This window comes from Marmota marmota, unplaced genomic scaffold, assembly GCF_001458135.2.
Source record: "Marmota marmota marmota unplaced genomic scaffold, marMar, whole genome shotgun sequence".
Lineage (NCBI taxonomy): Eukaryota > Metazoa > Chordata > Mammalia > Rodentia > Sciuridae > Marmota > Marmota marmota.
In genome coordinates, this window is record NW_025999977.1 from 1,455,297 (window position 1) to 1,481,159 (window position 25,863).

At 36.4% G+C, this 25,863-nt stretch overlaps 1 protein-coding gene across 9 annotated transcripts in view; it reads left to right on the forward strand.

Moving 5' to 3' along the window:
* Positions 1-25,863, forward strand: part of Exoc6b (exocyst complex component 6B) — a 586,101-nt gene that overhangs the window by 487,391 nt on the left and 72,847 nt on the right. The window contains exon 22 of one of the 9 annotated variants that reach the window (XM_048804121.1): positions 15,764-17,314. The exons of the other annotated variants lie outside the window; for them this stretch is intronic. Within the exon in view, the coding sequence (XP_048660078.1) occupies positions 15,764-15,772 (9 nt within the window). The 3' untranslated portion in view covers positions 15,773-17,314. Of the gene's footprint in view, positions 1-15,763; positions 17,315-25,863 lie in introns of those variants that run through there. 9 annotated transcript variants of the gene reach the window in all.

Here is a 25,863-nt window from a genome sequence, read left to right on the forward strand (position 1 = left end):
ACACTGTATTCCTGATATAAAGGAGGAAATTTTTTCTTCTTTCCTCTTGTGTTCAATGACTAGTGCCAGTAAATTGTGTCAACAAAAGACAGGTCAGTAGGAGAAAAGTTATACAACTTTAATACTTTTATGTGTATTGGGATTTCATAGAAAAGAAGTGAAAACCCAAAGCAAAGGTCCGACCCAGAGCTTTTCCACCATTTTAACAAAGGGCAGTACATTGTGGAGAAGTGGCTAAACATAGGAAAAGGGGGGTTAGGTTCCCAGGGGTGGTAAACTGTGGCAGTTGACTAGCAAATGTGTGGTACACAGAGTTGTTCAGTAAAGTTTCTTGTGTAGACTTATCTGAGTACCATTAAAGATCTTCCTATCATTGGAGACAGGAACACCTTTTAAGTGGAAATCTATGACATCTTTGCCAAGGGAATTTATGCCCTGACTCTAGGCAGGAACAGAACTCTTCTTGCATCTATTGTTTCTCATTTGCTTTCAGATCAACATGATCCTTATACCAAAGTGGCATATTTAGGGTTGGTAAATCCTAAATGCTCTTACTGTGAATCATAGTCCTAAAATATCTGTCGCCATGCTTTGAAACTGTGAATTCTTTCTGAATTCTAACAAGTTCTTTAGTTGCCAATAAGATTGAAACTTGTCATTACTTACTGTGTTTTTCTGAGAATTTTAATGGAAAGCGGGGGAATGACAAATCAGGCATTGTTAATGTTCCCATCAAAAGCTGAGAGGTCCTCACAACAAAAAAATGCAGGAACCATATGGTCATCTTATGCTATATGAAAAATTCCTCACTGAACGGAAGATTGCATGAATGATCTTCAAGGCTTCCTTCCACCCACACACACACATTATGATTCAGTGGTCTTTTTGTTATATGTAATTCAGTTTACATATTTTTCCCTAATTGGAATCACATGAAGATTAGTAAAGTTATAGATATTGCAAAGTGTTTAGCTATAAATGTTTTAGTCTAGGATGATAACTTTATTAGAAAGATTGGTCTCAGTCCTTTTAAAAATCACCAAAAATGTTAAATTATTCCTATTATTTAGGTTATAATTTACATATATTCCTTTATTTTGCATCTCATTGAGGTTGACATTTTGATTCCTATTTTGCAATTGGACTAAAAGGCCAAGTAGATTAGGCATCTTGTTTAATATAATTTAGCTAATAATTGCAGACCCTCAATTATTTACTGGCTAGTGACCTTTTCAAGTGACTTAACTTCCTTGTGTTTCAGTGTCCTCATTTGTGTAAAGGCCATTTATCATACCTTACCTCAGATAATTCTTATGAAGATTGAATGAGTCAGTATATGTCAAAGCTTCTAGGTTAGCATCTGGTAAATAAGCAAACGCTTATTGACTGTTCCTTCTGTTTGTGGCTTCCCCGGAACACCTTCTATCTAACTGACTTCGTATCTCTACTCCTGCTATCCTTATTAATCCCAACCTGTTAAAAAGGGAACCATTTCATTTAGACTAAGGAAATCACACAACTGCACAAAAGGTTATGTGCAAAGAAGTTTGTCATGGCACATTCTCATTCCGGAGCCACTGTTCTTAACGTCTACACTGCTACCTGAGGGATTATTGTCAATACTTGATATCAAAACATTATGTAAAACTTTATATTAAAATTTATGATTTTGGTGCAAGTAGCACAATAGAAAAAATAGGGGATTTGATGGAACTTAGTTTACCCATGATAAAGGAACAATTTCAATTCAGTCAGAAAAACTTTAGTAGGGGAGGGGAGGGGGGATAGTAGAGGATAGGAAAGGCAGCAGAACACAACAGACACTAGTATGGCAATATGTAAATCAATGGATGTGTAACTGATGTGATTCTGCAATCTGTATATGGGGTAAAAATGGGAGCTCATAACCCACTTGAATCAAAGTTTGAAATATGATATATCAAGAACTATGTAATGTTTTGAACAACCAACAATAAAAAATTAAAAAAAAAAAAAAAGAAAAACTTTAGTAAATTATTTTAGAACAATTCACTACTTCTTTGGAGAAAGCATAAAAGTAGATCCCTTCCTCATTCTATACCGGCACATAATTTCCAAATGTATTAAAGGCCAAAAACATAAGAATAATAAAAGGAAAACATTTTTTGTATTCTCAGGGAAAAAAATCTAGAACCATAAAATAGAAGATTGACAAAAGTTGACTTGAGTATGACAAAGCACAGCGTAAACAAAGTTAAATCACATTCTGAGTGAATAATGGTAATATCTATAATGGGACAATGATTAATACCCATAATATATAAGAAAAAAATTCCCTAAGACTCAATAGGAATAAAAGGCTAACAACGACCCAGTACGAAAGTGATCAAAAGGAACAGAAAGTTCATAAGATAATATCTAAAAGTATCCCCCAAATGAAAATATACTTACCTTGAGTAATAATAGAAATTAAAATAATAATGAGGTATCATTTTAACTATCATTAGTAAAAAAAAATTAAACTTATAGTATCTAGTATTAGAGAAAGGAGTGGGAAAAACTAATACTATTTGAAGCTATATATTGTTACTGCATGTTTACGAACAGTTGGAGCAATAACTATGAATATTTTAAATTATACCTCCCATTTGACCTCTAGTAATCTCCCTTCCCCTCTCCTTTTCTCTTAACTTAAAATTTTTTTACATGTGTGTTAAATCAGTTTTCTATCAGTGTGACAAAATACCTGAGAAAATAAACTTAAAGGAAGAAAGATTTATTTTGACTCATGTTTTTGGTCCATGGTTGCTTGACCCAGTTGCTTTGGGCCTGTGATGGCAGATACTTCTTTGTGGGAGCACATGGTAGATGAGGTCTGTTTACCTCACGGCTACCAGAAAACAAGGAGTAGAGAGAGGAGGAGGCCAGAGTTCCATATCCTTTCATGCTCCTCAATAACTTATCTTCCTTCCTCCACAAGGCCCCATTTCCTAATGGTTCCATCACCTCCCACTAGCACCACAGGCTGGGGACCAAGCCTTCAATGCATGGGCCTTTGGAGGACACTGAAGATCTAAAGTGTCACACTATGTGTACAAAAATATAAGTATAAAATGTTCATTGTACTTTTATGTATAAGAATGAGGTCAGATCTAAATAGCCATTAGTAGAAGAAGGACTGAGTTATGACCAATACTATTATGGAAAATTAAAAGGTAGAAAGGTTAAACATTCAAAGGTAAGGTAGTCATATGAACTGACATGAAAATACTTCCAGGACAATGTGAAATCCTATCTATACATAAGAATCTATATTAAGCATATCTGCATATGTTAACAGCTCAATTATCATTTCATAGTGAAGAAGAAATGAGTTTCAGGAGGAAGGAAAGGGGGCATATCAACTTTTACATGATTGCATTATTTTAACTTTTAAGAATGCATTCACATATTACTTGCTTAGTTTTTTAAAAGATAGCAAATGATTGAACATAAATTTAGAAAATTCCTTCTAGATAATTTTGTTCATTTCTTATCTTCCTTCCTTCAGCAAGTTTAGCCTGAATAGACTATTAAAAAAACCTAGAGACCTACTAAACTGCCAGAATTAAGACATATAATCTTATATTCAGCATTACACACAATTATAGTTTAGATCTGAAACGTCCCCCAAAGGCTCACATGTTGAAGGCTTGGTCCCCAGCTAGTGGTACAATTGAGAAGTGGTGGAAACTTAGAGATGGGGTCTAACTGGAGAAAATAGGTCAATGGAGACATGTCTTGGAAGGTTATAATTTGTTCCCAGCCCCTTCCTCTGCTCTGTCTTCTTCCTGGCTGCCATGTGATGACCAGTTTTACTTTACCATTCATGCCTTACCGTGATGTTCTGCTTTATCACAAGCCCACAGTGATGGGACCAAGTGACTATGGACTGAAACCTCCCTTAAATTGTTTTTTGCAGGTATTGTGTCATAGTGATGGAAAGCTGACTAACACACATACTAATTTATTCAGAAGCAAATCTATTTTGATGTATTATTATTTAATGTCTCTTAAAATTGAGAAATACCTATTCAGGATACGGTTACAACTTTATTATATACCTGGGAACAAACCAATAACCACTCTAATTCTTAAGTTCTTCATTTTTAAGGGATTTCTTTGTATTTATTTTACAGAGAAATTATAAGACATGATTCTTATTGGAAAGGTTCCTTGTAAATATTTAACTTCTACTTCCTCTTTTGTACAATCCTGAAAAACATACACATTCTGAATCTGCTTTTCTGTTCTTTATTTTATGTGAATCATCTAATCTTTTATAAAACAAATACATGAGAAGGTATAGGCAGACAGATGCTTTAGGAACTCAGGACAGAGTCATCTTTTCTCTACTTGCAAACCTAGGAAGATGTAAACTTCAGATTTCCTTCTCCAATCTTTGACATGAGGTCCCTGATATTCAAGATGTAGTTCTTTAAGCCTTCATCCAGTTCTTACTGTTTCTGTGAACACTCACCATGATGCTTCTTAACCACAGAGAACATTTTCATTCCTACTATGTGAACATTACATAGACGTAAGGGGCAATGTCAACTTACCCATTTATCATTTTTGTGCCACATAACAAATTACTCCAAACTTGGTAGCACTAAATAATATGTATTTATTAACCTTCAGTTTCAATGTTCAAGAATATGTGTGGGTTGGCTGGATTCTCTGCCTCAGAGCTCCTACAGGGCTGCTCTACTGGGAAAGATCTGCTTCCTAGCTCACTTGCATGGTTCTGAAATATTTACTTGTTGGACTGAAACCTGTTTCTCAAGAGCTGTGGGTCACACACTCAGTTTCTTCCTAAATGGGACTCTCTATAGACCATCTCACAACATGGCAGCTTGCTTCCTCAGAGCAATCAGTGACATGGAACCCAATTAGTGACCTGCCATCATTTTTGCAATATTCCATTCTTTCTTTCTAGTCTGGGTTTTAGAAAATTCCAATGCCATATCTACACACGTATTTGGGCATATGACAGTATAAATATCCAGTTGTTTCTTACCAAAATAAAAAATTTCATCAAAACATAGCATTTTAGATATTTAAAATGTCTACAACAATCTGTAGTTATCTGAATTCATATCTAGCACAAACATTCAAAGTTACAGATTGATTCAGCAAGTCACCTAACAAATTCTTGAAATCAAATATCCCTAGTTCTTCCTCTTCTCTACATGCTTCAAAGACTGGAATAAAAGGAAATTTGAAGCATGCCTACTGAGCAGTTGTAGCGTATATAAATGAGAGGATATCTTCAATGCAAACTATGCCAATATATGTTTAAAGCTGGGCTTATTTCCCTCCTGCAGAAGTTATCACCTATAGTGATCAACCAGGCAGTCATCATTGGAATACTATTACCATTAGATGTTTATATGAAACAAGTCAGTAAATCAGACTGTGTTTTGGTTACGTGGACTTGCAGAAGTGACAAAGCAAAGGCATTCTTTTTCTCCAGGTCCTACTAAAGCTCACCTGTATTAGGTTGGCACTCTGTTAGAGAAGAAAAAATGGTCTTCACTGTATTTGAGGAAGGAGATTCTGCAGTCTTCTAGTAGTTTCATTCCAGTGTTATCAAGCCTTCAGTGGAAGTCTCATTCTCATTATACTGACCTTGGTTGAACCAACAAACCATTTAAAACCATTATTGCATTATACTTTTTTAAGTCATGATTGGAAATGGACACTCATACCACCATATATACAGAAATGAGGGCACGTACTAAGAAAATTTTCTTCTCAGCCTTTCCTTCTCAAGGTTCAAATATCTCAGCTTTCATTAGCCTCATTAGAACTGTGTACCATCTCTTAAACCTTGTGGCTTAAGGCATTGTTTGAATTTCTGGTGAATTTTTTTTCTCTCTATGCTTTGGTAGTCTTAATTTCAGGTATTTTAGTAAATATTCCATATAAAAGTTGAGTTTAGGTATTTATTTGCATGTCTTTTCATCTAGCTCCTTAACCTAGCCTTCCTTTTTCTCTTGGTAAATAGATTAAGGATTATGGGATTACATTTTTATGACATAGATCTTAGAAACATCCTCAAATATATTGATAGATACATCTGTGAGTATTTATTCTCTCAACAAACCTAACTAACCTTTTCTAGAAGGTATCTTTTTTTTTCAGTCCCTGTAATTAAAACAGAAAAAAAAAACTTTTAATGCCTAACACGGATATTTATTCTGGGAATCAATTTAGGAGAGATACAGAAAGAGATAAACGAGGGATTTCTCTCTGAAACTCAAGAGTGTTTCTGTGTTCCCATTTTAAATGGTGAATTTAAACTCATAGGTTTGTCCTGGCTGTACCCTGTAGTTGTGATGAAAACTGTTCCTACTAGATTATGCTACATCTTTGGATTTATTAGAGTCCCTAAATTTACTTCTCTGATAATCAAATCTTATCTCCTCCCCCTTTCTTCTCCTACCACCTGGAAGATGCACGTCTGCTAATACTTCTTATGATTCCAATTTAGTGGACGAGAAGCCTGCCCATTAGAATCAATGAAGACTTCGTCCATATCATGACAATGTAAGATGCTCTCAGATCTGTCTTCCTTCTCTAGTCAAGTTCAGGAAGCAGACAAGAGTGAAGTTCTTACACTTCATTCTGTGACCCAGTCTGGGTTTGTCACACTCAGAGCATTATAGAACTTTGGAGATTCACGTGCAAGTAGCCCCCATTGTTGCTACATTCACCAAAGCCCCATGAGACAGAGGACAAACTCTTAGGATTGCTTTTATATTATAGAAAACCCAAACTTTCTACTTGATAGAATAAGTGTATCAATAGAAATTAAGTGGAGATTAAAGAGGTAGTGTTCTTCAGTGAGAAAACATTTAGGTCTTTCTGATTTTACAATATTGTTTGAAATGCTAGTTTTACTTTTTCTTATTTTAATCATAATCAGTAATGATTTAGTATCAGCTGTACAGCCCATTCTCTTAGAAGAGGAATATCAGAGTAGAGAGTGCCTTTCATTTTATATAGTGTTATCTAACATTGGAGAAAGATTTAACTCATCAGACAAGCCCCAGCCTTTTCTCTACTGCAGGGGTCAGCAAACTATGGCCTGCTGCTTCTTTTTATAAATAAAGCTTTAGGAGAACACAGTGTGCCCATTTATTGGTTTGTAACCTGTAGCAGCCTTTGCTCTACAATGGCAAAGTTGAATCCTTGTAATAGAGAATTAATGTATAGGTTGCAAAGCCTAAAACTCTCTGGCCCTTTACAGAAAAAAAAAATTGACACTCTTTGCTCTATGGCTAAATGAAAGAAAATTAAAACATTTATAAACTTTTACGAGAAGAAAGTCTATAATCAAGTTGTTCATGTTCTTAGGCAATAGAAACAAATTGATATATACATATGTACACATAAATATATATATTCTTTTAATAAAAGAATATAGTGTGTAAAAGAACTGATAGAATTAAAATTTATAAAGCATGTTGAAGTCTGAGTTTTTTTTGTAAGACACATTTTTAATATTTAAAAAGTTAAGATTCTTTATACGTATACATTTTTTAAACTCTTAAAGATTAAGAACTAATTATACCAATCCAATCAGGAGATGAGAAGAAGTGTGGACTAAATAGATCCTCTTTATTCTTGACCCTAATAATTGTATACATTCATATATTAAAAATTGAATTGAGGGCTGGGAGCATTAGTTCAGTGGTAGCTGATGGCAAGGCCTTGGGTTTGATCCCCAGCACTGAAAAAGACATTGATTTGAAACCATTTGCATACCTTCTAAATCATTAGCTAAAAACAATGTCAGAGAAAGTCAATGAGCAAAAGCTAAGGAAACAACAAAGAAAAACAAAAGTATAAACAGGTAACACAAGACCGAACATATTCATTTTAATAAATGTAAATAGATTAAGTGTTTCTATTAAAAGTGTTATATAAAATATGGAAAGAAAATAATCTAGATATCAAAAAGTAATTCTGAAATGTTGTTCTTATGTCTTCCTTAAAAGACATAAGACAAAACCATTAAAGCTAATGCAATTTAAAGAGAAGAGAGTCTATAGCAATGCCATTGGTGAGCACGTTAGGAGTTAGTATATTGATTTTTAGTTCAGATTGAAGTTCAGCTTCATTTAACTTTATTGAAAACTACATTATTGAATTTTTTATCAAACAAGATCATTCAAGCTTGTCATAATGGAAAACATATAAATACCCTCTGGAGGTTGTTGTCTTAGCCTTTGAATTCATCCCTATATATGTGAAAAGAAAATAAATTTGGTTAAGAGCAACAGAATATACTAATGTTTCTGAGGAAAGAAAGACAAGTGGAGGTGATTGTTGCCTGATCTCAACATGTGCCTTTCTGGTACTGAATGCCTTGAAATTAAAGTCACATTGGTGAAAATTTTAGAGCTAAGCAGCTCTATCAAATTGTAGAAGGTCTGCTTTTGTTGTGAAGAATCAAATTGAGAAACAAAACGTAGAATAACTATAATAAGTATTAATTTTGGATGGAAAAGCAATAAATAATTGTTTATTTAATTCTTGAGTCTTGTCTCTTGATTCAAACTCTTTTCTTTCTACTTATCTTTTTTTTAAATCTCATATAACTTTTTGAAAGTTATTCAGATTTGTACTTTGTACTGTTGAGTTACTGAAGTCATGATCATTACTGACTCTAATGTTTTCTGAAATTCTGCTACTGCTTGTTTTTTATTGTCTTCACAATCTTCCTTATCATGATTTATTATATAGACTTTTGCTTCCTTGCATTCTATTGTGAATGCAAAGCAGTTTTATTTTTTAATTTCCTTTTGGTTTCAATATAAGTCTTTTTCAGAAATATGTTTTCCTTTGGAACTTTGGATAAGAGTCTCTTTCAACCTAGAATATTTTTCCATAACAGTTTTTTTCTCCCTATTACTCATCATGAAATGAATATTCAAATACATTGTGTATTGCAACAGACAGGATGGGTGGTTCACTGTAGATCTTGTTTACTTGTGTTTGTTTGCCGTATAGTGTCTCCAGAAATATCACACACAAAATGTTCATGCTCTTTTATCTCTTGTATCCAAGTGAGGAGTCAGCACGATGGTATTCTCTACAAGCCTAGAGAATGAGCACAAATGTTGAATGTCACATCTTAGCATATATTTATTCCTTATAAAGATCCAATGTCATACTTACAATTTTAAAAACCATATACCTGTTAACTCCATTCTTGAGTGTGGACAGCCCATTTCAGATACTCAATTAGAACACAATTCCCATCTGGATATCTCACCTATTATAATTCATTGAATGAGAAATGTAACATTATTGTTTTATGTTTATCATAAGCCTATCTTCATTGTCCCTTTTTCTGTTATTCACCAGTAGAATAAATAGAGAAAACTATTGCCCCAACATATCCTCTTCCTGGCATCATCTAATCTGTACCCTTATTGAAATGGATTGCATCACCTCATATCTTTGTGCATATTATAAAAAGCTTAAGTACTCAATAGAAGGTGAGAAAAAAGGATATTCAGCTTTGTGCACCTCAGAAAACAGCAACTGATAAGCTAACTGGCTGGTGGGGATATAGAGCAACTGGATCTCTTATATGTATGATGCTAGTGGGTATATAAAATGGTACTGTCTTCTGGAAACAGGTTGTCAGCTTCCTCTAAAATTAATTATATACTTATCTTACAAACCAACATATGTCCTAGAGAAATAACAACTTACATTTACATAAAAAGCTATATACATGAATTGTCTTTACAGTTTTATACGTAATAGGCAAATATTGGAAATAATCCAAATGTACTCCAGATTTTGAAAAGATAAACAAACTGTGGTCCATCTATACAATGGAATACTATGCAGCAAATAAAAAGGACCACAGTGCTGATATGCAGAAAAGCTTTGATGGCTCTCAAGGAATTATACTGAGTGAATGGGGAAAAGGCCAATCTCAAAGAGTTTTATGTTATGTGGTTCCACTTATATAATGTTCTGTAAGTGACAAAACTATGGTGATGATAGAGACCAGATCAGTGGCTCCAGAGGTTAGGATTGGGGAAAGAGGATAGTAAATTGTGACTATTAGGAAGTTAAAGAAGTTTCTTTAGGTGATTTCAGTAGTTTTGTATTCTGGGTGATGGCTACATGAATGAAGAAATTCTATAGAACCTAATCAGGACACACACACATACACACACAGTACATATAAAAACTGATAAAATTCAAATAAAATCTGTTCCTGAATTCACCGTACTGTACCAATGTTAGCTAACAAGTTTTGATAATACCCTATAATTGTATAAGCTATTATCATTGGGGGTAAGCTGGTTGAAGGGTATACAGAAACTCAACTCTTTTTTTGCAACTTTTTGTGAGTTCATTTCAAAATAAAAAATTACACTAAAACAGGCAGCAACTACATAATAGACAACTATCCAAATTTGCAGATTAGTATGGACCATCATTATCATACCTGGTAGATCAGATTGACTTGAAGAAATAAATACATACACACATGTACACACACATATCTCCCCGCCCCCCAGCTCACATTCTTCTCGATTCTACCACCACCACCACCACCACCACAGATGTATTGAATCATGGTCTCTAAAAATGAAGCCAAGGCATCTGGGTTATCAGAAGATTTCCCTCAATCAGGAAACACTGTTATAGAGCCTGGTTTCTCAGGCAGGGATAGGAGTGGAGAAAACTGGTGGCTGTGTCTGTACGAACTCTTGATTGTGATTCTCAATTCTTTTCCACTCTTGTTAGTGTGAAAATCCTTCTGGATTCTGGCAGTAGTTAACCATCCACTTCAGATTTCATCATTGTTGAGTTTTTCTTATTTTCTGAGTTTTTATAGGTCTTTTAGTGAGAAGTTTCACGAGCTACTAATCAGTTGCCAATTTAAACCAGAAGCAGGGCAACAGTACTCTCAGGGATGGGCCTTGTCTTTGCCTGATTGCCTGCGCATGGTGACATGACTCCAGTTCTCCCGAGTGAGACTGCAGAATTCTTCTCTACTCGATCAGTTTTTCACACTGATGTGGTATCAACAAAAATCACATTTTACCAGATTGGCCAGTGAGTGGAAGACAGCCAAGGCACACCACAGTGAAGACATCAGTTAGAAAATTATATCCAAACCTGAAAGCGGCTATCATTGAAGTTTTTGTTTATGAAAATTGGATAAGCTCACTTCTCTCAGCCACTGACATCCCTGATTTATCGTTTCTGTGCTGAAAATTATCCAAAGATGTTTTCAGACATTAGCTGGTGAAAGCCACATCTATTGAAGATAGAGGAGAATGTAGAATCTTTCCATTTGAGAATTTCTCAGTCAGACATGGCATTCTTTAATAGCTGGAGTTGACCGGGTTCCTTTTGTGCCATATTGAAAATCAGTTGTGGAGCCAAGAACATGACCCATGATGCTAGAAAGGACAGATGTGCCATGGTGCAAAGAATACTGGATCAATAATCAGGAGGCTTGAATGTGTATCCTCCATCTGCTACTAACTCAAAATGTGCCATAGGTCCAATTGCCCAACTGCTCTGGGGCTCAGTTTCCTTATTTGTAAGATCTGGGATATAGCTTTAATTAAGCATTTTCAAACACTTGTGAGTTGTGGAATTTATAGTGAATATGATCTTATAATTACCTCCTCCAAAACTTTAAAGTAGTGCCATTTTTTTCATAGCATAAGATAAAGAAGCAAATTAAAGAAAATTTTGAATGTTGCAAATTTTTAAGGATTATAAACTTAATTTTGATTTGATTTTCAATATATCAATTAAAACACTTCACCTTTTCCCATATAAAAAGTACACATAATTTTAAACTATATATAAAAGAAAGCAAAACTTATTAACTAATCCATCTATGTCTTATCAAATTATTTGAAGATCCAGTGTGTATTAAAATACCAATCCAGAGAACCATATCAACCTATATAACTTGTTGTTTAAATTTTTCATTTATGAATGTTGACAGATATTTACTTTTTAAAATTTGCACATTTTGTTTCTACATAAAAAATTTCATGCTCGGAAGTGGAAATATTTCTTTAAAAGTAACACTTCAATATGAGTAATGTTATATCCTAATGAATAAAAAGTCATATTGAATATAAACAAATTTCCTATTCCCTATTTTTAAGACTGAGAATAATTTTATGTATGGTATAAGGATTTCAATCAGTGAATGTCATTACAATTTTGTTGAAGATCATCTTTCAGACTTATTAGAAAAATTATAATTTTTATTACTCTTCATTTTGTTTTTTAAGATTTTTTGTAGGTTTTATATTCTTTTATGTTCTGCCTTTATTAAATAGTCTGTGAGCAAAAACTTAGCAATATATTAGTGTATTATTGCTCATGATTCTCCAGAGAAGCAGAGACAATATGCTATATGTGATTATACGTGTATGTGTGTGTGTATATATATACACACACATATATTGTGTGTATATGTATATATATACTTACATACATATGTGTGTAGCTATATTGTGTGTATATACTTATACAATGTGTATGTGTGTGTGTGTGTGTGTGTGTGTGAGAGAGAGAGAGAGAGAGAGAGAGAGAGAGAGAGACCTAAACAGATTTATAAGGAATTGTGTCACATGATTATAGAGACTGACAAGTCTCAAGCTATGGGGTTGGTAAGCTAGAGGCCCAGGAGAGCCAAAGATGTAGTTCAAATTTGAGTCTGCAGGTAAATAAAAACTGATACATTTTGACCTATTGAGGCCTTCATCTGATTGGATGAGGCCCACCCACATTAGGGAAGCAGGTCAACTTTACTAATCTACAGATTAAAATGTTAAATTCATCCAGAAACACCCTTACAACACACCCATCCTATGGCACAATCAAGTTGACATATAAAATTAACCATCACAGTGAGTAACAGTGAAAATATTTACAAAATTTATAATGATTAAGTGCACACGCGCGCTTGCACGCGCATACACACACACACACACACACACACACAGAGACAAACCAGAGCACCTGTTTTCCACCTGGGTGGAATACCAACCAAATGACTGAATCATGAGCAGTCCTCTGGATTGCATTGACTGCTGCTCCTTACTCTGTACTAAGAGGACCATAAGAAGAACATATTTAAAGAGAGAAAGTAATTATTCTATTTACTGACATCTTAAGATATTCTGACTTCAAATTTTATTTTTCCCCATTCTCTATCTCCTCCATAGCACTCCAAATAGACACTATGCCCCATATATTTGATCCTTTTTCTCCTCAATCTAGGCCTTGGCTTTAGTCAAAATATTTTTTGTTTATCAGGATTCCCGTTTACTAATATTCCCTTTAACTGTATCAATTCTGCTCATAAATCCTTCTGCTGTGTCCTTAGTATTAGCTATTATATCTTTCAAGGCTAGAATTTATTTTTTTAAGATTCTGTTATATGTGAAATTCTGCCTTTTGTTCTCTAATTGAACATATTAGTCACAGTTGTTTTAAAGTCTGTTTCTGATTTTGTTTACCAATAGGACTATCTCTGTTGTCGGTTTTCTCTTATTTCTGTTCTTGGGAAATTTGATTATTTTTTAAAGAATTTCAGCCATTATGCATGAAAAATTATTGTAGCCCTGGATGATGATATTTACCTCTACATAGACTCATCCTTCCTTTAAAAAAAAATTTTTTTTAGTTGTAGATGGACACAATACCTTTATTTTACTTATTTATTTTTATGTGGTACTAAGGATTAAATCCACTGCCTTACACATGCTAGGCAAGTGCTCTTCCACTGAGCTACATCCCCAGCCCTCATCCTGCCTTTTGGCAGGTTGCATTCATGAACTTTACAGTCTTGTGGTAATAAAGTAGTCTGTATAAGTTTCAGGCTACTTTCTTTATACCCTTTGTTATAGGTGTCACTCTGTTTGTTCCACCTGGAGCCTAGGGCATTTAAGCAAAGCTCCTTCTGTAGGTGGGTCGTGGACTCTAATTTTTATATCCCTAGCAAAGGATTTGCTGAAAACTCTTCTGTGCTTTTCAGCCATTCTGCTTGGCTTCTTGCCCCTGATCACTACACCTTAGCAACAGTACATGCCGGTAGGCTGTTCTTAGTCCTCTCTTCTGCAGTCTTGATCATTTAAATTCTTAATTCTTTGGTATCAAACTCCACTTTTTATTTCACCAACCCTATGAGTTTGCCAAAATTTCTCTAACTTCTTTGCCTCCTTTCTACTACCAAAAATATATGGTGTGCAGATATTAAAATTTATTTCAATAAGCTTTATTTTTCTTCCAGATTTTGTCTCCTCCAGCCCTAGATGTCTCAGCAGCTCTCTGATGCTTTCAAACAGCTTTATTTTTATATTTTAAATTTTCCTTTATGACTTTTCTAATTGCTCTTGGCAGAGTGTTGGTTTGCTTCAAGTTTCTCCATCATACCCAAAAGTCTGTTTCTTGACTTGAAATAGAAATTCTGAATGATGCCATTACCACCTTTAACACTTCAAAGCCTCAGGAGTTCCCAACCATATTTTATCACTTACAAAATGCAGTTCTTAAACATTTGGACCCTTACACAATTTTCGTGTGGACCAAGGTCCAGATTTTTTAATTGATCTGGTCTCTTACCCTAGTTGTTCAAATTTTAAGTTTAAAGATTAGGACAGATTATCCCTAAGGGGAAACTCAAATGTGATTTTGTAACTGTAGCTTCCAAAAAGCCTGGCAGAGTAATAAAAGAACAGATTTTAGCCCTGGGAAATAAGCCTGTGTCCATAGGACACTTCACTTCAGAGAATATCCACTCTCTGTTCCAGCTCCAGTTCGGAGCTGATTCAAGAACAGAAGAAGAGGTGGGAGAAAGAGTGAGAGGGAAGAGATAGTGAAGGCAAAGATATATGATAGAATGAAAGTCCTTTTGTTGTCATGGGCTAAAGACAATGGGTATTATTAGACAGTTCACAGATAAAGAAACATAAAAATGTGTCATAGTATGCTTGCCCTATAAATCCAAAGTGGCTCTGGTTTTGCCTTCAATCTTCCTAGTGTTCTGAATAATTTGAAATACCCTCAGGTTTATTCTAGAACACATCCAGAGCCCTGGATTTCTTCCACACCCAGTCCACAACTTTAGTTCCCTAGAACTGAGTTTGTACTCATGAGCCTTGTGAGTATTAAAACACAAATTGCCTTGGCTTTTAAATTATGGCAGTTGACTTGCAAAGTCATTTCTTTTGTATTTGCCCTTTGAGCCATTTATATACCTGTGGTTTCCCACAGGTTACCGAATCAAATGTGCCCTGGGAATACTACTAGATATTTTCAAAAATCATACCTCTCTTATTTGAAAAATTATCTTGTGGGGTAGCAATTATTATTCCACTTAACAGATGACAAACAGATACTCGAGGTGCTCTTGAGCAATGTCATATGAGCCATCATTCCTAACTTTGGGCTCAAGGATCTGACTTCAAGTTCAGCGCTCTTTTTAGGACCCCAAAGGATGCAAGTAAATACCTGGTTGATTGTTGCCTGAGAAGGAGCAAGTCACCTAAAATGAAAGGCAAACTAAATTCTTTCCTTGTCTTAGTTTAACACTCACTATCTCCTTTTGAATGCACCACAAATAAAATGATTAGTTTAATTGTTGCCATTTATAGTTGGGAAAGTTGAGATCAAATAAGCTCTATAGAAGGCCTCAGCTTTCAATTGTCATTCTACATTTCTCATTAAGGAAAGTTGAGATGCTTGGAGGTTGTCACCTTGTTGAAGGTCAGGTGGAGTGTCCTGTGATGAATGGAGTCTGACTGATGAACAGTCTCCTGTGATCCTTGTGATGACTAAGAATTTCTGGGTGAATGAGGAGTGAAGACAAGAAGGCGATTTCATTCCTACTCCCTTAAAAGGACAAACTCTGCACGAAAGTAAGTTTTTTTCCCAATCTCCGGGACCAAAAGGTAGTGTGTGTATTGAGTTTAACAGACATTTATTGAACACTTAGAATGAACTAGGTATCTTGGGAGAATATAAACAAACCAAAGCTCCTGCCTTCAAGGCATGTTTGTCTTTTGCTTTTGTTTTTGTTTTACAGCTGGGGACCCAACCCAGCATCTTGAACAAGTGGGGCAAACACTCTTCCAGAGCTGTATCCCAAACCCAAGAGATGATGATTTAATGAAAAAAAATGTCCTGACATGATTAGTCATATTATTCTGAGTTAAAGAAGTTTAGAAATTTGGTTTGCCACTTACAAATACCTTCTGTCTGATTAGTAACCAACATATCGTTCTCACTTCCTTTGAGACTATGCTGAATGGGAGCTCGTGGTTCTATTGAACTCCTTTGGGTGTAATTCTATGCAGTAGTAGAAGTAGGGGGTACAGGGACAGGTAAAATGGCTGAGCTAATAGATCTCTAGGTGGTTCATTCAAAATCTGCCTAAACATCATTGATATTCTGTATTTAATATACTGGGCTTCTTCATAAAATTCATTTTTGGGAAGAAAATAGGCTCTGCAACTATAAAAATTCACATCACCAGATTATACAACAATAGCAAAACATTTAGATTTTACATGTGGGGCACCCAGCTAGATGCTTTGTGATCTGTAGCAGCCAGAAACTATCTCCCTGATTTGAAAAGCAGTATTGAGATAATCTGTGGTTAAGATTTGAGAGTGAAAAGGATTGTTACACACCCACTTGTTTGCTAAGAACAGGATCCTCTGAAGAAGGAATGAGTGAACATTGTAGAAATTTTCATTTTGTCAGAAAGGATTGACAAGACAGATCAGATGGTGAGAGAGCAGATGCAGCCCTGCCAGGGCGTCCTCCAAGGGCCAGGGAAGACTTCTAAGCAACTTAAGGCATGGTCTCATTCTGCTAATAACTATTGTAAGATGCATTGATGGCCAGGGATGAAACATACTAGTTGGGTCTATATTTATTTTCATTTTCTTCAAGTCAACTTACAACATGAACAATTTAGTACTATAAACAGTTGAGTCATTTACATTATTTGGAAAAAAAATTAAATTAAAACAAAAATTAGCTAAGCATTGTGAGATGGAGAATGAGATTTCTGTAACAAGTAGTGATGAATTCTGCAGGAATCATTCCTGAGCAAAAGCCTTGGGGCCACCTGTTTGGGGGGTTGAGATTTTTAGTGGGAAAGAGGGTCTTTTGGTCCCGGAGAGCATTCCCACAGAACTTGTCATTCTGTCATGAGATACTGCCGCAGTCCGGCTGCAGCAAAATAACCAGGGGGTGATGAACGACTTGTGTACGTTGATACAGCAGGAGTGGGAGCCGTTTATTGTTGGACAACAGAGGTATTTATACATTTTGCACAGCTTATCTTAATTAGCATAAACTAAATACATCAGTCAACCAATAAGGAATCTCCACACTTAATGGCTCGCTAGCGTTACTTCACAAACCACTCCCTCTGGCAAAATGCCAGGCGCCATCCAGACTTGTTTACAGACTCTAACATTTGCCAGGCGCCATCCTGACTTGTTTACAGACTCTAACAAGATACAGTATAGGCAGCAGAGGATGAGAAAAATCAACATCTGAAATGACTCTTCTCATTGATGTTAACTGGGCTCTTTCTTCCTAATTGATAAAAGAAAGAGTCCTTGTCTGCAGAAACCACCTATCTGAGAAATTCCTGTTCTGTTCCCACTCACTGAGAAAGCAGAAGGAAGTCAGCTTTTGTCCCAGTTGCCTTCCATGTAGAATTAAGCCTCTGTTATTGTGGGTCACTTCAAATGCAATATGAGGCCGCTTTTGAGCCAGTTTGGTTTCTGGCAGTGATATAGTCTCAAGTATCTAGAAACTCCTCTAAGACTCCATCACCAAAGTGCAGGCCCTTCCCCATCAGCCAGAAGCAACTCTTTAACCTAGTCATTGGCACTAAACCCCTCAACACTCCAGCAGTCAAGAGTTGTATGTATCTCTCCTTCCCTTTTCCACCCTCCTCTTATCCCCCAACCCTCTACCTTCTGCATCCCTACTTCCCTCATAGCTACTAAGTGCTCTCTCTGGAATGTTTGAAGGTGAGGATTTAGGTCTGGGCAACCTGTTAAAAATATGAATTGTTACCATGAACTCTGAGTGGCCTTTCAGCTTTGCTGACAGAAATTTACTCCATGTAGACCCCCCCTCAAAAAAAATTAAGCAGGTAAGGTCATTTGGAGTTGAAACAAGCATGCAGTCGGTGTGTTTGAAAATGAAATTATAATTAACCTGCTGATGGCTGTGAGGTGTTACCTTGAACTCTGTGTGGCCTCTTGGCACAGCGGCTGAACTTGCTTTATTGAATACCCAGAGACCTGAACAGGTGAAATCAGGATATGTCCGGAGCCAATTGTACTTTTAGAAAGAAGATTATATCTCTTTTAGTGCCGATTGCAAGAGAGTTTCGGATTAATTGAGCAGCACTAATCAGAAAAAAAAATGAGTTTTGACCATCCATGTCTTTGTGAAGCATAACATTTGTTAAAACTGCCAAGAAAAATGACTTTACTTGGCCACTTCCTGAACTGATTCCTAAAGTGAAGAGAGGTTTCCAGGCCTGATACTGGCCTCAGATTATTGCAGTTTGGAAATCACATAGCAGCTACATGTTTAGGAAAACATTGTAATTACCAGCTGAGAGCTATGAAATGTTGCTTAACTCTAAGTGGTCCATTGATACCTGGGTTGAACAACTTTATGGAACCATTCAAAATGAGGCAGGTAAAACTGTACAGCAGTTAACTTAGCATTGTTAAAGACAAGAGGTGATGGTGAGGTCATTTATGGTGTAGAATGAATGGATTTCAGATAAACTTTAACTCTGTCTTGTCCATAAAATATTATTTTAAAGGAAGCATTCGGTTTACTGCCTTATATAATCAACTAAGTTGAATAATGGTGCTGTAGTTATCAGGTGAGTACTAGGTTAAGGGAATGCCATAAACAGTTTATTACCAGAGTCACTTATGACATCTTGTCACTGATTTAGACTGGGGGGGGGGAACTATCTCATGTTTTGTCACTCTGAATAAAAAAAGAACTCTGCATTATTCTGCTGCCTCTAACATCACATCTCTTCCTCTAATTATGTAATATCATTCCATGGTAAAGTCATATTTTATAAAAGCAAAAATTTTGGGTCCCTCCTTGTTTTGGCTGAGAACAACTATTGTTAGACTAAACAAACTGTTTAGTTTCACTTTGTGCTTTTGACAGCCTGGCTAGAGTGAATGCTCCTGTTGGTCTAATAAACAAAGAAGAATAATCTAAAATGGGTTTTATTACTGAGTAAATGACTCTATTCATAGGATTGGAATGATCTAATTATTCACATCTCTGCCTAGTTTAAGCATTGTGTGTATAAATAACATCGAGGTTTTCCTATTTCAAAAGAGGTTTCGGTTGGGACACATGCAGCAAGTCTTTGCCTTCCCATCGCCTCCTTTAGCAGCACAGCAGTCTCTGTTAACATACTCTTGTATCCCTCAAGATACACTTAAATGAAGAAGAACCTTCACATATATCCTGTGAAGGAATAAACCAATAACCCAGGCTCCTTAGCAAGTCAATGCCATATCACTTGGTTGGTGATTAAATTTTGACATTGCTAACAGACCAGAGAAATCTATTTCTTTTGGGAAAAAAAATGCTTTGTATTTTCCTAGTCTATTTTATCTCAATCAAATGCACAAACTTAGACACAGACTAGACTCCAAATCAGTAAATGTACAGGCTTGGTCATATCAGATCAGTGTTCTCAGAAACAAGCTGGTCCAGTTCCACTTTGGGATCCCATTTAAATTTTGGTGCACTTCTATGCTACATTTCTTGTTAACTTGGAATACCTGTGCAAATGTGTGGGACCTCAGGTAACTATTTCCTTTCTTATTTCATCAGTCTAATAGTCTTCACTTACAGACATGCCCAGCTGTTAAAAGCATCACGTTTTATTTGATGCTCTACACTCTGAGATACTCTACCTAACCTAACATCAGTTGTTTCTCTGTTCCTGCCTGTCTTGTCTATGAAACCTTCCTGCTTCATTTCATTCCAGACTCTGAACTCTTTTTTTAAAAAATTAATTAATTAATTAATTTTACAGTCCAATGCATTTTGGCATTTAGTACACAAGTGGAGCACAACGTCTCATTCCTCTGAGACTCTGAACTCTTATGTTATCCTCTAACACATGTAACAATGGCAGGTATATGACAGAGCTTACGTAGGTTATCACATTAATATTAGCACCTATCAGAAGCTTTATCAGCATTGTTTTCCATATTTGTCTCCATGTACCCACTGCTTTTTCATAGTATACACTCTACCTACACCACTGCCAAAGTGACCTTCCTAAAGTAAAATCTGATCATTCTCCTGCTTACAACTCGTAACACCTCACATGAAAAGCAGACTCCAACTCTTCAAGTATCCTCCTCAGGAGATACTACATGCTGTAGGCAGATTCACCAAAGGACTCCACGAAAGCAAGAAATCCAGGAGGCTGCGATTTTAACTGTTACTCTAGTAGTCAGAATACTCACCCTCATCTTTGCCTACTTAGTTTAAACTTTTGAGAGAGTGAAGACCAGTGTATAGAAAGAACATATCCCAACAAATCAAAGGTGACAGGGTCTTCCTGTCACCTTCAGGGAAGGTCCTAAGCACTTGTGTACAAGGACCTGTTTGTTAGGTACCTTCTCGGGCCAGGCCCTGCCTGTCTTTCCAGCTGCATTTCCTGTCATTCACAAGGTGTAGCCACACCAAATTTGTTACCTTTCCCTGAACATAACATAGCAAATTTCTTCCTTTTAGAGACGTCCTTTGTCCTCTGGCAAACATTTACTCAATTTTTAAAATTTAGATCAGATGTTTCCTAGGAACCTTTCCCTGACCTTCCCAGGCAGGGACTGGACACTATACCTCTTTAACACCTTATGGAAAGCTCTGTCACAGAATGTCATACTCTACTGTGTTCATTTTCCTGTCTCTGCTGCTTGGCTGGGAAGTAAGATAGACACTGTTGTCTTACTGTTTTCATATCCTCTTCTCCATTCCTGGCACACGGCAGCTATTCAATAAAGGTCTGCTGATTGAATGAACAAACAAAAGAAGAAACATCATTTTTTTAATGGAATATAAAGAAAGCCAAGTGATTTTCTGTGAGAGAGATGCTTAGAAATTAAAGAATTTCATGTTCCTATGTGTCCTGCTTTCTGAACTACTTGTGGAGGGGCCTGGGTACACACCCTGGGTATTTGAGCAGAGAACTGAGTACTTTGAACTGAGTCTTGACCATGGGGAACCCCGATTTGAGAAACCCTTGGAGTTTGAGTGGAAATGATTATTGCCTAGATTTCAAATCAGATCAGAGAGCTCTAAGGGCAGTTTGACTGAAACTAAGAAAGTAGAGTCTTCAGTTTCATCCTTTACTTTCTCTTCAATCCAATTTGAGTTTCCGAAAATGAACACTTTTCCTTAGTGTTCTGCAGTGCTTTTGACTAAGACCTTAATAGGTGGGAATTAGGACTTCCAACTGGTTTATACTTTTGATCATTCTCTAGTAGGACCCAAGAAATGGACAAGCCTGTCAAAAATTAGCCTCAAAGAACAATGTCCCTGGCATCCTATTCAAGCCAGTCCATTCTCCCCCTGTCAGCCAAAGCTGGGTCCCAAAATCCAGAAGCACAACTCTTAAAATTTGACCTTGTGTTTCTTTTCCTGTCACTAAGACTTAGTTGTTCTGCTCTCTGGGGCTCTCTAAGCAGGTAACAGAGGCAATTTTAGAAATAAATAGCATGGACTGCCATTTTATAGGACAGGAAAACAAGGCATACCAAGGTTAAGTGGTTTGTGAGATGATGTCGGGGAGGTTCAGGTGCGGGTCAGTGCGATGGTGAGGAAAGCACCAGGTATCCTTGACAGATGGTCCCCTTTACTAAATGCCCAGCTCCTCCATCCACTGCAGTTTACCTTATGCCAGTGATCCCGAGGATTTTCTGAATGAATTACCATAATTGGATTTAATTCAGGAAGGGGATGTTTCCTGTATACACCAAACAGGCTACATACTGGATTCTTTTGCCTAAATGACAGGGAGGAAGAAACCCAAGAGGAAATACATCTTTGCAAATTAGAAAAGTCGATGAACTAAGTCCCGCAAACATTGGGCACTTATCCAAGGTGAACTCTTACTGACCCCCTAGCACCTTGGCTCACCTCACTGTACTTCACAGCCAGAAGCACACCAGGTAGATTCACTATCTTACCTCCCTGATAAGGCAGAAGGACCTTGCCACACCCAGACTCACATCCAGTTTCCTTTCCTGCTTCCCCTGACCACAGGTCAGATAAAAATCCAGGTGATAATGCTATTGAGGTATGGACTATAAAACCATATCAGTATGTACGTAGGTGGAGGGAGGAGAAAGGGGAAGAAAAAGCAAAAAGGCTAAATGGAGAGTTCAGCCTCACCTCCTGGTGACCTTGGCAGCATGTGGAATAGAAGAGAAATTGCCAGGAACTTTCAGTCTCTCTTTTTTTTTTTTTTAAGCATTGTTTTGACTTGGCTTTGCTACAGAGCAGCTTTTGTGGACAAGGGCAAAATATAGTTCATTGTAAACTGCAGGTGCAGTTTTGATCTCACATTATAATGCTCTGTGGTATATGTGCAAACCCACAAGTATTTATCAAGGTGAATATATAGCTTTTTCCTATAGGTTCATGGGCCACTTTCCATTATATTAGAACCGATATAAGTTTCTTTTTCCCCCAAAAAAGGATACTTGTCCTCTATCTCTCTCTCCCTCCTTCTCTCCCTCTTCATTTTTTCATCCCTCCTTCCCTCCCTTCCTCCTTTAATCCTTCTCTGAATCCCTCTCCTTCTCTCACTCCCTCCTTCCATACACCTTCCTCTGTCTTCAGGTGATACTGCACAAGGCGACAGACTCAACTCATGGACTCCCGATAGGCAAGATCTTCAGGAAGCCAGGATTTTATTTACTTCTCCAAGGTAGTCCAAATGTTCACTGTGAACTCCACCTACTTTAAATTTAAACTTTTGAGAGAATACAGACCAGTACAGTACAGTACAGAGAGAACAAATCCCAAAAAATCAAAGGGAAGAGATTTAAAATCCTTACTTATGGCCTTAGTCATGTCACTTAATCCCTCCCACCATCTGTTCCCTTATTTTTTCAACATAATAGGAAATATGTCAAAGCACCTAGCTGCTAAAATGATAGGCATTGTCTCTGGACTATGAGGCAAATCCGGAGAGAGTATTGCGTGAACAATTTTGTTGAGATGCTAACAAATGGGGTTCTAGTTTCTGGTCTCTTCCTTCCAACTCTTCTGTATATATAATGAGATTAGGAGACCAGAGGTTTAAATTTCAACAATAAACATTTAGATTTGCTTAGAAATTTCTCCACCACCTTTTTGTCTTGAAAGGAAGCATCTTGGTGAGGCTGAATACAAAGAAAACTCAGTCTTATTTATTTTCTGATCATTGTCATTGTAGAAGATTAATAACTAGGGGAAATAGATATCTGCTACTGATACTTTGGGGATAAAATTTCAGTAGTTGACAGAAAATTTTGATGAGAAACAGTTAATAAAATCAGTTTTGTTCTGTTTTTAGCAGAATGTAGTTCTGTTGAGCTGTGTAACTGTATTATAATGAGTTCTGAATAGTGTGGATAGGAGGGAGGGGCAGGGAGAAGGGGAGATGCACAGACACCACTAGAGGTTTCTTCAGAGTCTATGGTTTAATCTTTCTGAAGAGTTCACATTTTTTAGCCTTTATTCTGAGCCCTTGTTGATATTTGGAAGATGATGACATGTAGCATTATCTCTGTGACAAAGAGAAGTGGAACTTGGAGTGGAAAGATGCTTTAACACAACCCCTCAGCCTTTGTTTGGGATCCTGCTCTCTGATTCAAAGTGGAAGTCCCTTTAGACAACTCATATTGCTGCCAGGCTGTCTAGAATGACTTGCCACTACTACTCTACTTCATCTCTACCTGCCACCGTCACCTGCTGGTGCCCCAGAATTTTGCCCACCCAGGGGTTTTAACTGCTGCCAACAGGAAGTCTTATGGGACCTAGTCTTCTGGGAGGAACAGTGGTTCAGCCTTGACACCAGCCACATCTCTATAGTTTCTTTGAGCCTAAAATACCTTGGCCTCTGTTCTGCTAGACGAAAACAGTGATGAAGGAATGTTGGGGGGATTGGAGCAAATCACATTCTGTACCTGTGTACCCCACACACATTCCCACTATTATGATAGGAATGATGTGCCATAGTCCTCACATATGTTGAATTAACAAATTAAAGGTCAGGTTTTAAAACTCTTACTAATTGCTTCTTCCTTCCTTTCACTTTCCCCTTACTGTTCTTTGAATATTTACTATGTGATAGGCAAAAACGAAGTAATGTGTTTATGCATTATCTCAGGTAATTCTCCAAATCCCTATGAGATAATTATTATTTCCATTTTATAGATGAGGAAACTGAAGCTCAAGGAAGTTAGGCAGTTTAGCTAAAGTCACACTAAGTAGCTGAACAAGGGGTTTAACTTAGCCCTTCTAATGCCTGAGATATCTGTTCCTCTCTCCAGTGACCTCTCCTAGAACAGTTTAATGAATGACTGGCTCAGTTCTGAAAGAGCAAATATCCAGATAACCATGAATGTTCTGCCTTTAACCAGCATTTCCAGGAAAGATAAATAGTGCTAAGATTTTACTTATGTTTATAATTCCTTATAACATTAGATGCTTTTCTTCAAACCTTAAAATAAATGAGGTCTAATGAGTGAACCCTTTGAGACCTATTTTTTTTTGAGAAATTTAAGTAAAATAACAAATACCTCACTCCACTATTTATACTTGAAATCTAACATTTTCTGTTTGTTTAATCTCAATTTAAAAATATATATGATTAACAAGAAGAAACATATGAAGCCAGGTGTGGTGATGCATGCCTGTAATCCCAGCAGCTTAGGAGGTTTGAGGCAGGAGGATCACAAGTTCAAAGCCAGCCTCAGCAAAAGTGAGGCACTAAGTAACTTAGTGAGACTCTGTCTCTAAATAAAATACAAAATAGGGCTGGGGATGTGGCTCAATGGTCGAATGCCCCTGAGTTCAATCTCTAGTACCAAAAAAAGGAAAAGAGCCACATCTCCAGCCCTATTTTGTATTTTATTTAAGAAAGAGTCTCACTGAGTTGCTTAGCATCTTGCTTTTGCTCCTGAGCCAGGTGTGCATCACCGTGCCTGGCCAGTTCATTTTTTTTTTTCATATTTGAGGATTATTTTTATTTGAAGGGAACAATATTTAGACTGTATATCATTCCATCAACAATAATGAAAATGAATGAAAACAGTAGGATATCTTCCATGTTTTGAAAAACATGATTTTTCAAGCAAACAAGAAATGAGTAAGTTTATGTCAGCCACTCCTGATTAAAGGAAATTACAAATGGTCGAATGGATGTTATAAATAAGAGAAATAATCCTAGATCATAGGTATGACATTTAAGAAGAAAATGAAAATAAAATATTTGAATATGTGCATGTAAGTACATTAATTGTATTAAAATAAACATGCTGTGAGGTTGCAAAAATAATTATGAAATTAAAATCAACAATAATATCCTATGGCAGATGAAGCTAAATACAGTTAAATGTTCTAAATTCTTTGTATAATTCTGGAGAAAAGAACAGATATTTAGTAATTATATAAGTTTAGTCTGCAAGTTTTATTTACCACACAATGACTTTTAAAAATAGAAGTGAAATTTTTTACATATACTTT